This window comes from Danio rerio, chromosome 22 (assembly GCF_049306965.1).
Source record: "Danio rerio strain Tuebingen ecotype United States chromosome 22, GRCz12tu, whole genome shotgun sequence".
Classification (NCBI taxonomy): Eukaryota; Metazoa; Chordata; class Actinopteri; order Cypriniformes; family Danionidae; genus Danio; species Danio rerio.
In genome coordinates, this window is record NC_133197.1 from 21,584,155 (window position 1) to 21,597,589 (window position 13,435).

The 13,435-nt window shown below is 35.5% G+C and overlaps 1 protein-coding gene across 2 annotated transcripts in view; it reads right to left on the minus strand.

Annotated features, from left to right (window-relative positions):
* The window catches only part of tle2b (TLE family member 2, transcriptional corepressor b), a 117,095-nt gene that overhangs the window by 61,804 nt on the left and 41,856 nt on the right, over positions 1-13,435 (minus strand). For both annotated transcript variants that reach the window (XM_073937810.1, XM_005170536.6), the window contains 2 exons: positions 6,978-7,075; positions 5,101-5,164 (listed from right to left, as the gene is read on the minus strand). In XM_073937810.1, coding sequence (XP_073793911.1) covers positions 5,101-5,164; positions 6,978-7,075 — 162 coding nt within the window. The remainder of the gene's footprint in view (positions 1-5,100; positions 5,165-6,977; positions 7,076-13,435) is intronic.

Here is a 13,435-nt window from a genome sequence, read left to right on the forward strand (position 1 = left end):
AAGCTAATTTAAGTGACTTTGAATGTGGCATGGTTGTTGGTGCAAGACAGGCATTGAGTATTTCAGAAGCTGCTGATCTACTGGGATTTTCACAAACAACCATCTCCAGTATTTACAGAAAATGATCCGAAAAAGAGAAAATATCCAGTGAGTGGCAGTTCTGTGGGCGCAAATGCCTTGTTTATGCCAGAGGTCAGAGAAGAATGGCCAGACTGGTTCCAGCTGATAGAAAGGCAACAGCAACTCAAATAACCACTTGTTATAAACGAGGTTTGCAGAAGAGCATCTCTGAACGCACAACACATCTAAGCTTGAGGCAGATGGGCTATAGCAGCAGAAAACCACACCGGGTGCCCATCCTGTCAGCTAAGAACAGGAAACTGAGGCTACAATTTGCACAGGCTCACCAAAATTAGACAATAGAAGATTGGAAAAACGTTGCCTGGTCTGATGAATCTTGACTTCTGCTGCAACATTCGGATGTTAGGGTCAAAATTTGGCGAGAATAACATGAAACCATGGATCCATCCTGCCTTGTATCAACAATTCAGGCTGGTGTTGATGGTATAATGGTGTGGGGGATATTTTTATGGCACACTTTGGGCCCTTTAGTACCAACAGAGCATTGTGTCAACGCCACAGCCTAGCTGAGTATTGTTGCTGACCACATCCATCCCTTTATGACCACAGTGTACCCATGTTCTGATGGCCCCTTCCAGCAGGATAACTCACCATATCATAAAGCGTGAATCATCTCAGACTGGTTTCTTGAACATGACAATGAGATCACTGTACTCAAATGGCCTCCACAATCCCCAGATCTCAATCCAATAAAGCACATTTTGGATGTGTCACGGAATGGGAGATTTGCGTCATGGATCTGCAGCAACTCATTCATTCATTCATTTTCTTGTCGGCTTAGTCCCTTTATTAATCCGGGGTCGCCACAGCGGAATGAACCGCCAACTTATCCAGCAAGTTTTTAAGCAGCGGATGCAATTAAATGTAAAATGTAATTTTCCAGTACACTGTTGAATCTATGCCATGAAGGATTAAGGCAGTTCTGAAGGCAAAAGTGGGTCCAACTCGGTACTAATAAAGTGTACCTAAATAAGTGACTGTTGGGTGTATAAATATACTTTTGTCTAAGAAAAGTTAGACCTTACTGTCCTAATTAAATAATTACAAATCAAGGCATGATCAAATTTTATTTTGGTAAAATAAGCATAATCTAGAGGTCTTTGCCTTTCTTATATGCCACTTCTGATACCAAACGATCAACTAGCCAAGTCAAGTTATTATTTGTTGTGTAGGCGACAACACTTTTGTCAGGTAGTGTATGTTCAGTCTATATGCATGTAAACATTTTTTTACCAAAATAACAGTGGTAAACTACATAATTATATGTATAAAGAATTATATGTATACATGCACTGTGCACTGTAGCTTTAAACGCTAAAAGTGAAGCAGAAAATAAATTAAAGACGATTTAAGAAAACATTTTTGAAAATCATTTTTGAGTGACTCAAGAGAGCATACATTGCATACTGTAGCGATAGTTTAATAAATTACACTAAAGAAGTTTCAGGACAGTTTATAAATGGAGCTTGCTAATACCACTAATTGAGTATGGAATGTGTACTGTAGCTTTAAATATTGGAACATGGTACTAAATAAGTTATTTGCGAAACGTAAAAATACAGTAAGCTGCAGCCGAATGAACAGGAATCATGTACTATACCTTTAAAAAGTTAAAAGTGAAAATGAAAATAAATTAAAGATGCTTTGGGATATATTTTTGGATTCTGGAGCAGCTAATGGCGCTAATTGAGAACAGAGTGAACTGTAGCTTTAAATAACGACAAATGATTGCTTTGAAACTACTTTGAATGTTCAAAGTTTTCAACCTTGACTTTGATGTCACTACGAAGAAGAAAGTGTGCACCATAGATTTAATTTACAGTTAAGATTGAAACTAAAAGTTGATTGAAAAGTTTTTATTAAATTAATTATTTTTGCTGTTAACTATGGTTAATCTAATAGTACAGAATCAATATTTGAATGTAGTAAATGACTGTATTACACTGCCACTGCTGTTCGCTCAATAATTTGATCTGTTTGTTTAGAAAATATCAGTCTTCAGAAGACAATCGCTTAAAACAGAACTCCACAATTAGTATTTCCTTTTTACCTAAAACCTTCAGTATTTCTCCTTTATTCTCTCTTCCTCCGTCTCTCTGTCTCTCTCTCTCTCACACACACACACACACACACACACACACACACACACACACACACACACACACACACGGCAGCTCTCAAACGTTTAGCTTACTAAGGAGTAATCGTTTTCAAATGCGTCTCATCCTTTCTGCCTTCCCGGTTTTCCCCTTCTCCGTCTCTTTCTCCTGTTTTCCTTTCTCTGCCCTCCCGCTGCGTCTTTATACACTCTCTCTCTCTGTCTGTCTGTCAGTTCTTCTCTTCATCTTCTCTATCAGCCTTTATCTTCCCCTCCTCTTTCTTCTTTTTTACTGCTGTGTTTCAATCACTGCTCTCTCTCTCTTTCTCGTTTACTCTCCTCCTCCGTCTTTGCCGCTGATCTCTCCTTATGTTCTGTCTCTCCGGCGCGAGGGCAATTGTGACAGTAATGTTCGGAGAGCATCAGAAGGATGAGTCGGGATGGGGGTGTTACTGCAAAAGAGTGCATTAGACCCCTCGCTCGCCCCGTCTTTCCCTCCGTGGACGCCTCGGGGTCTGGATTACACACGATGGTCAGAGAGCAACTAGACGGACGCTCATTAAAGGCTGGATCATGATGGCGTGTCAGATTCACACACAGAGAGAGAGAGAGAAAAAGAGAAGAGGAGAGAGAGAAAGACTCAAATACAGCAGTAGACAATCAGGATTTAGGATTTAAGAAGTACTGGCACTGATTTAAATGTTATAATTAAAATATAATAGCCTAATATCACAATATTTCTAACTAACAATATATACTATACAAATGATTGTGATATTAAGTGACTGCAAAAATGCCTAATGTTAAATTATTAACAGCAAGTTTGTTTTTTCTAAGAATTGTTCACCCAATAATGATCATTCTGTCATCTCTTGTTTCTTTGTTTCTGCTGAGCACAAAAAGAAGATATTTTGAAAAATGTTAGAAACCTGTAACCATTAGCAATGTTTCCACTATTGCTCCTAAAGCAAGCATGGCAGGGCGAGCCAGGGACAGTCGTGTTTCCACAGTCACTTCTGCAGCCTAATCGGAAAATTCCTAATAATGTCAATACATTTTCAATGTTTTTTTATATTTAGAAGCTATTTTAAGAATGAATCAAGAACTAAAATACTTCTATGTAATATCCTTACAAATGGTGGTATTTTTGCTTAGCTTCACTGAGTAACCGTTCATGGGCTGCAGAGTGATACGGCGGTAGGCCTAGTTACTATTTAATATTTGATAACATTTCATCACCTTGGAATTATAAGGTTCTATCTGCATTCTGAACGTTTTTGAGATATTGAGCTTCAAAGTTTTTGTATTCCACATAGCAAACAGTATGTGTGTAACATTTGTTTTTTTTAAATAAAAAGTCTTAAAATGTAAACAACTTATAAAAAAAAACATCACATAATGTAAATAAGTTGTCATTTAATGAGAATATGTCAATAACTCAATTTTGACAAAAATATCAGATAGAACCTTATAATTCTAAGGTGACAATTTGTTTTGGATAAATAACTGAAGTGCACATTGGATTTATGCTCAATAAAATGTTTTTAATTCACAAGCGTTTCATTATTTCAGCTTCACGTGTGATTTGTGTGTTTGTGTGTATTTCTTTTGATTAGTATCAATTTGCTTAGCTTGTGGGAAAGCTGTTGTTTGAAGAGCACTGATTCATCGTGAAAACAGATATTAGTATTTAAATATAGGTTGGCATATATTAAAATTATATTAGTTAATATAAAACTACTTAAAATTACTTAACATAATAACATTTATTTCTACTGTAAAAACCACAGAAAATGGCAAATTCTTCAGCACAATAGCACTCTTTATCATACTTCAGCCTCCATATCAAAGTTCCTGAAAGCAAAGAAGGTCAAGGTGCTCCAGGATTGGCCAGCCCAGTCACCAGATATGAACATTATTAAGCATGTCTGGGGTAAGATCCAAATAATCCAAAGCCTAAAAAGTTGCTCCTTTTTTTTTTAAAGTAAACCATTGACGACATTTGTAAAATTCAATAATAATCATTTAATAACTGTAAATCTCACAGTTTCTTTTGTTTTATACAAAGTATTGAAGGTTTGAACTCCTACATGGATTCTGTAGGTTAAACAAAATGTGTTTGGTAAACATTTCTACAAATGCTTTGTTTAATTAAACAACAATGGAAAGATTTCATGGAATGAGCTTAACATATAAAGCCACAATCTGAATCTTCTTGAAATGATTCTGCGAACACCTCACGTCACTGGATAAGACTGTGCTCAGAATCTTAGGAAAATAATATCACTGCACCACGGCACAGAACAAACCTTTTAACACTTGACTATCATCCAATTCACCGTCTCTGTTATTTCTGCTAGCCAGGAGGCTAACGCACCATCGCAAATGAGCTCTGAAAACTATTTCATGCCCATCAACGAATAAATCACTCACTAAAGAGAGAGGAGAGGAACACGCCGTCCTCTGTTTAGTCATCAAAGAGCGGAGAGAGAAAAAAATGTGGTAAACTATAAACGCATGAAACTGTTGAAACAAGCCTGGGTATACATGGCAGGACTAGTGGGCTAAATATAGCCTTCTGGGTTATCTGCTTTCTGCAAGCACTGAATCACTGTTCCCTCGCATTATTTACATGTCTGTGCTTGCGATCTTAGAGGCGCTCTTTTGCTTTCCATCCACCTTTTCTTTCGGGATCTGGCATATCACCCTTTCTTCTACCCCAAACCCCTATCGCAATCCCGCTGTCATGTCATCAGGTTAACCAAACACCCTGTAACATGAAATCTCTCTTTTTAAAAACAGACGGCTTTTATGCTGTTTACTAGAGCGGATCTGACGTTATGAGGGCTGAACAGACTCACCATGATATAGTGGCGCTGCATCTCAGTTTTCTCACTGGCCAACTTCTCACACTCCAACTTGAGACTGTGAAAAGCATGAGAAAAAATTAAATAAATGAATGAAAAACCTAGTCTGAGATGACACAATGAAGACTGTTTGCTTGAATTAAAAAAACTAATTTAATAAAAATGTATCAAAAAAATAATAATCATTTAAAGATCTGTTTCACTTCACTTTTTAGTGAATTCGAACCACTTTAATAAACAAATCAAAACTAATAAATGCCCTTCAGACCAAAACAATCTGATTTACAAACACATCAGAACGATCAAACACACTTCAATGAATCTAAATAAGGTATAATCAATTCAAACAAATGAACATTCAGACCACTTACAGGGATCAAAACAAAAGCATACACTTAAAATAATCCAAAAGCCGAATAAACCAATTAACCTGAAATAATCTTAACATAGAAATTCATTGAATGTAATCAGCATAAGCTGATCCACCTAAATAAGTAAAAACGAAGGAATTCACTTCAAATATCAAAATAATCTGAGGCAAAAATACATCAAGGATTATAACGATGATCATAAATCAATTGAAGGAAATGAATCAGAACTGAACGATTCACTTCCAAGAATAAAATAAAATCATTTAAATGAGTCAGAATCAACTGCTTCAGTTGAATCAGACCAAACGAATTCACACACAGGATTTAACACATACTGTTACATTAAGAATAAATCAATATGATCAAACTCATGTAAAGCAATCATAGCAAACCAGTTCACTTAAACTGATAAGGAATTTTTGCAACTAATGGAATATTAGAACAAAACTTTTACATCAATTGAAATCTAATCTAATTTAGCTATTGAACTTAAAGAATCATAACAGACTGTTTCTTAAAACGAACTTGAATCTAAACAAAACAGTTCATTAACAAGAATCTAATTCACTTAATCCAACTCAAATGTTTTACTAGAACAAGTACAAATTAATCTGTTAACTAAAAACAAACTAATTACGATAGAGAAATTAAAACAGTATAATTCACTTAAATGAAATGAATCCGAAAAATATAACTCCCTCAAATTAATCAGAATAAAATGATTCATGTGAATCAGAACAAATAGATTTACTTTACTGAACATCAATGAATAAACTGAATTAAATGAAACATAAAATCATTTAATAAACACGAAACAAACTCTTAATCAATGAATCAAATATAAGAACAAAGCAATTACACCAATTGAAACAATCTGATTCAGATAATCAGCTTGATGAATCGCAACAAACTGTTTCATTAGATGAATTAGAACGAAATAACTAGCTTGAATCTGAACAAAACAGTTCATTCAGGAATCTGAATCACTTAATTCAACCCCAAACCTTTATTTGAACAAAAAAAGAAAAAAATGTTTTGGAACGAGTACAATTTAATCCATTTGCCATGCAGAAATTAAAACAATACCTGAATGAATCAGAAAAATATAACTCCCTCTAATGAATCAGAATCAGTGTGAATCAGAACACATTTAAAGACCTAAAAATAAGATTTACTTTACTGAACAATGAATTAAATGAAGCAAAAAAACTAAACAAAAAAATTACTTACTGAAAACGAAACAAACTGATTCACTTGAAATAATTTAAATAAACCAATTAACTTAATGATGTGTGCGCAATATGATAATTAAACAATATTATATTAAATCCGCTAAATACTTTGTGCAAGTTACTTGTTATTAGTAAATACACCAGATGATAGCATCACCAGATGATAGCATCATGATAGCATCGTTTTAGCAGCATTAATTTAAGACACATTCAGTGCAAGATTTATTAACATTCAAAAGCGATTCAAACACTAGGGGTAATCCCTCACCTGTGGTACTGAGCCTGAAGGAACTGAAACTCCTCTTTAATGCGGTCCAGGGTCTCCAGAACTGTAAACTTAAATGACTGTCCAGGCTGCAGAGGTACCTGAAGAGAGAGAAAGCGGGAGAGAAAAAGAGAAAAAGATGGCTTATTATTAATCAGTAAACAGTCATCGCTCTGGGCTGGGAGATTAGATTGGGTAAATTAACGTACCAAATGTGACTCATTGAAATAAAATTGAAAAAGTGTTCCCACTGCTTTATCTTTGACCTTGGCCTCTCTATTCAAACACTGCCGCTTTTTTGGGGGGGTGAGAGAGAAGAGAAAATATAATAACAACAGCACTTCCATGGGGTCGCGGTAACCCTTGTTCTGCAAACACTTTTTCCCAGTCTCAGCAACGAGTCATTAATCTGAGAGTGGCAAATATCAATGTCGCTGGAATTCATTTCAGTCATGCAGAGATTCTTTAGATTCCCATGACTATTGAGCTATGCTTTATTAATAATTATATAAGATGCATGTTTTAGTATATCCAAAACTAAAACGGTACACAGAGAGTTGAGTCAAATCAATCGCAACAAACTAATTCACTTCAGATCATGAATATGATACATCTCTATAAACATTTGCTCTGAAAATGTAAGTAAAGGTGACTTTTAATGACAGTTCTGATCTTGTAGATTATGTTGGTTGTCTGTGGAGCTACTAAAAATGTCAAATAAATTCCAAAACTCCAGTTAAATTTTCAACATCAAATGTCAGAGCAGATTTCAAAGTCTCAAAATCTAAAACCTGTGAATCATGAACCACAAGCATCTTTTAATTCAAGAGTTCACACTTAACTGATGCTTGATAAGGTAAATGGCATGCTGTTCTGGGAGAGAGCCCTGAGCTCAGAGAATCATTGAGCTTGGGGCTCCCTCCCATTTAGTTGGGAGAGAGGTAAGTCTGAGCAGGTATTTCTCAAGGACTCCCCTGGATTATGCTAGGAAAGAGGGGAAGGAGTCAGGGTGGATTCTTTAAGACAAAAATGGCTAAGGTAAGGAAATCTGGCTATTTATGTGCGTCTGATTGGTATATCATGTGATAGCTAATGTGGGACCAGCAGTGGTCAATCATAAGCATGTGATCCTCTCGAATTAGTTAAAAAAAAAAACTTCACTTAACATAAATCTTTTTCTTGTACATACATTGGAAGTCCAATTATTGAAGAATGGGTGAATCGAATCTAATGAGTCATATGATTCACTGTTTGTAGTAAATCAAATTTCAGTATTGGCAGAATGTTGAATTACTGACTCTTAGTAACCGCTTAACTGAAAAATTACATTACTTTTAATTAATGAAATGACGTGTTCAAATATATGGAAAGTTTAATTTTAGGCAAAAAGGTATCCTAATTTTACATAAATAGATCACAACAAACAGATTTACAAAAAAATAATAATCATAAATCTGAACAAACTAATATACAACAGAAAACCAAACAATATGATTCACTTATAAGTCACTTGAGTTTATTGAATCAATATAATGAATTTTAATCAACTAAATTAATAAGAAAGATTTTATTAACTTGAATCTGAACAATTTTGATTTCAATACTTGTGCATCTGGTGAATCTAATGAGTCAGGTATTTGCAAAATTCTGAATAACTAACCTATAATAACCAGTAAACAAACAAAATTCAACGCAAACAAATGTCTTTTATAATCTGGGTCTTAAAAAGAATCATTGCACAAGGCTGTCCAGCTTTCCTAAAGCAACATGCAAAAAATAGTCAGATTAAAGAAATCAGAACAGCCAATTTGACATAAACTGATCATAACAAATGGATTTACTACATGCTCATTTGACTTTAACCAGAACAGATTAATCCACTAACAGAAATCAAAACAATTATACTCACTAAAAAAATGAATCAGTATGATCAAACTTATGGCAGGGGGAAAAATTAAGTATTAAACACGTTACCATTTTTCTCAGAAAACATATTTTTAAAGGTGTCATTTACTTTAAATTTTTCTCGAATGTTGGTAACAACTAAAGAAATCCATATATGCAAAGAAAACAAATCTCATTAGTTTACAAAGAAAGCTTTGTATAATAAAATGAAATGACGCAGGGAAAAAGTATTGAACACATAAAGAAAGGGAGGTGTAGAAAGGCCGTGAAATCCCAAACAGCAGCTGAAATCTCTCAGTAGTTCTTCAGCAAGCACTTAAATGCTTTCCGAGAAAGAAAATCAAGCTGTAGAATGGCCCAGCCAATCACCTGACTTGAATCCAATAGAAGATACAAAATAAAGATCAGATTTGATAGACGAGACCCACAGAACCATCAAGATTTTTACACTTTGTTGAGTCTGTGAAAAAAACTCACACCTGAGCATTTCATGTGACTTCATTCTCGATATGAGAGGCGTCTTTAAACTGCCATCATCAAAAAAGCCTTTTATATAAAGCATTAATTACATTTCAGAAGTTCAGTACTTTCTCCTTGTGTCAATTCATTGTTACTACACAGAACTCACTTTTCATATTTGTTTTGTTTAATTTGTTTAATTAAGTTTGTATTGTTGGGGTTTTTACCAAAATCTGGTTCAATTTTGTGTCAACAGCACCTTTAGAAATATTATTCCCAGGAAAAAAACATTTCCCCGCTGTATTAAAGGAATCAGAATAAATGAGTAAGAACAAATAAGTTACTGTGAATAAATAACAAGACCAAAACACCAGGATAAGCTAAGAAGTAGCTTAATTAATCATAAAAATCGACTTACTTATTGAATCAGAAAAGGCAGTTTTACTTAAATGAATATAAACAAATGTATGCACTTGAATCTGAACAAAACTGAACAGCAATGCAGAGATTTTAGTAAACAAATCGTGACATGATTTTATTTCGTTTTCCTTTCAGCTTAGTCCATTTATTCATCAGGGGTGACCACAGTGGAATGAACTGCCAACTTATCCAGCATATGCTTTACACAGCGGATGCCCTTGCAGCTGCAACCCAGTACTGGAAAACATCCACACACACTTATTCACACACATACAACACGGCCAATTTAGCTTATTCAATTCATCGATACTGCATATCTTTGGATTGTGAGGGAAACCAGAGCAACCGGAGGAAATCCACACAAACATGGGGAGAACATGCTAACTCCACACAAAAATGCCAACTGACCCAGTTGGGACCCGAACCAGCGACCTTCTTGCTGTGAGGTGACAGTTCTAACCCCTGAGCAACCATGTTGCCCCACATGACTTAATTTAAACAGTAATTGTGCATCATGCATAATCAAAAAAGGAAGTGTGTCACCAAAATATGAGTTTAAGTGGCCACAACAAACTTGTAGGCATGTTCGTTTATGCAGAAACAGCAATGTATCTTGCAGCATTCAAACCCAGGTGGCGCTATAAAGTTTATAACTTGATTCCTGAATGACCGGGAATCAAAAAGACTAACAAATCAATCACAGCCCTCTCAATCATAGTTCTGTTTAACACGTTTATCTACCATTTTCACACACTTCTCTCCAATCCACAGATGAAAACACACCAAGTGGGCCCGTCTATGAACACAACCCACATGCTTTAATCTGCTCGTACTGTACTCATTTCTACCTCTCCTCCTCATTAAGACCCAAGTCCTTGCTATTTTTAAACCCGTTTCTCATTCTGTCAGCTGCTTCCTAAAATGGCCGCCTTTGTCCTGCACTCCTGCGGGCTCCCAGTTCTCTCTCTGAAGCTCACTGTCCGGCGAGCGGCTGAAGATTGGCGGTTTCAGTAGGGGCTTAATTAGTCTAGACAAGCGAAATTCAATTAAATTTCAATTAGGCTAACGGTGGAGGTCAGACACTCGGTGAGCTTTCGAGTAATTAAGCTGCAGGCACACAGCTGACTGGATGAGTTCAGTGTTTGTGTGTGGTGGGGGGGTGTCATCATATCCCTACTGACCCTCTTTCATTCAAACATGTGAGTGTGTGCGTGTGTACTGGTGTGTGTACTTAGTATCCTGGGATGTGTTTCCCAAACAACGATGTAATTCGCTGCTTAGCTAGTATAGTACAATGCACTGTGAGTGAAACTAGTTTGCTCCATATAGCAGTGTTGGATGTAATTAGATACAAAGTATTTAGTTACCGTAATTACATTATTTTTTCACTGATAAAGTAAAGTAAGGGATTACTTGAATTATTTTGTACATTTAAGTCAGTTACTTATAATGTAGGCCTTATACTGTTAATAAATAAATTCAGGGAAGCAGAGTAACTGTACTTTTGCTTGTAAAAATAAAATTTGAAGAATAATCCTACTTAGAAAGTAACATTTTTCGAGATGATTGAACATTCTTAAACAAAGAATTTAGTGAGAAATTAATGATAATATATGGTGTAGGCGCAAGGACGGATTTAATGATTTTGGGGCCCTAAGCAAATCCAACCATGGCGTCAAAGTCCTGAAATGCACCCTTTGAACTTTGATTTTTATTAGGTTTTTTATATCTTATTTTCAACATTTTAAATTAATGCAATCTCTACATTTTAAGTGATTAGTTTTCCTAAAATTAATTTACAACTAAAAATAAGAAACATATGTATATTTTTTTATACATTTGACTGCTTGACTGCTCCATGATGGATATTTTGTTTGGTAACATTATTATTATTATTATTGCATAACATTTCATTATTATAATAATAAATATTGATTGTACTAAATAATATTTAATCAAGTTCAAATTGTATTTGTTTAACTCTCACCATAAAATAATATAGTAGAAAACAATGTTATACATAGTTTATAGGCAGGGCTTAACATTTACACCCGCTAAATGCTGGCAGATTTCAGCTTTGACGGATTAGACAGTCACTCCCACTAGCCACTTTGGCTGGTTGCAAATAATTTTTAAATTGTGGTTTTCTTAAAAGCAGGGTTCGACAAAAAGGATGACCCAATATGCATGCGAATGTGATCTTAGAATCGAGAAATTGCGTTCGTGTGAGCAAAAGTAAGCAGCTGAATACCCAGCCTGATCTCACGAGAAGACGTAAGTATTTTACGTTTTGCCAGTTTAGTGGCTAATTCGTACGAATTCGTACGAGTTCAGTCATACGAAATGGTACGATTTTAAAAAGGAGGCGTGGCACCTGACCCCACCCCTAACCCCAACCGTCATTGGGGGATAAGCAAATCGTACTAAATTGTACGAATTAGATCGTACGAATTCATACGAATTAGCCACTAAATGAAAAAGTTACGAATTGCCGTGAGATTGTGTTGGAATACCGAATAGGAGGATGATCACTAGCGCTAACAGCTGAAGTGATGCGCACGACTGTTTAAACCGCGCGCTCCTGTTTCCTTGCTTAAAGCAACCGTGCCTGGAACGCAACTGTGATTGGTTCTCTTTCAAATAGTCAGACAAAAACGTTATGCTAATGCACCCACAGGTTTGCTGCTTTCAAGAGCTCCAAATATGTCTTTTTGTAAGCAGCACTGGTTTGCTTTTGCTTTGAACAGATTATTAATTGGCCTTTACCGTGTGATCATCCTTCCATTATCACACAGTATGTTTTTCACCTGCTTTCGTTTGCTTACGGTTATTTTTGTTAATATGGTTTAATTTTTTTTTTTTTTTCAAAAACATTACTTTAATATGAGATTAACTCTCCATTTATGTGTAGTTAACTGGTGATCTGAGAGACCTTTAGCGAGGACAGATTACTGTGCATATTTTTGATACATGACTATAACTAGTTTAAAAAGTAAAATGTTTTTAGGTTCTTAGGTTTTTTTAAAGAACTGTTTTGTTAAATAAAAAGTATAGTATACAGCTATATTTAGCTTGTTTTGACACATTTAAAATGTGTGGCTGAGAAATGATTATTGTTTGGTGTGGTCAGAGATCAATTTAGTAAATCCTTAATTTTGAGTTCTGAAAATTCATGTGAAATAAAAACTAATTGCAGTATAACACTATGAAACCATGACCTATTTGCTCATACATGACACACAAAACGTAAAATGAATGAGAAGGCATGTGGATATAACACAAATCTAAATCAAGTCATTTTAGCATGTCAAGGTCATATTTCTGCAAATAAACAATATTTTTCCAACAACAAAATTGTGGCTAGTGAAAATGCAGAGTGGCTAGTAACACTGGAAAACTACTAGCCACTGTGGCAATCAAAAAAGTTAACGTCAAGCCCTGTTTATAGGAATAATTTATATTTACCTTGCTTATTGGTTAAATCCGCCCCTGTGTAGGCGTCACAGTGGCTCAGTGGTTAGCACTGTTGCCTCACAGTAAGAAGGTCACAGGATCGAGTGCTGGCTGGGCCAGTTGGCATTTCTGTGTAGAGTTTGCATGTTCTCCCTGTGTTCGCGTAGGTTTACTCTAGGTGCTCCGGTTTCCCCCACTGACATACGTTATAGGTGAATCGAAAA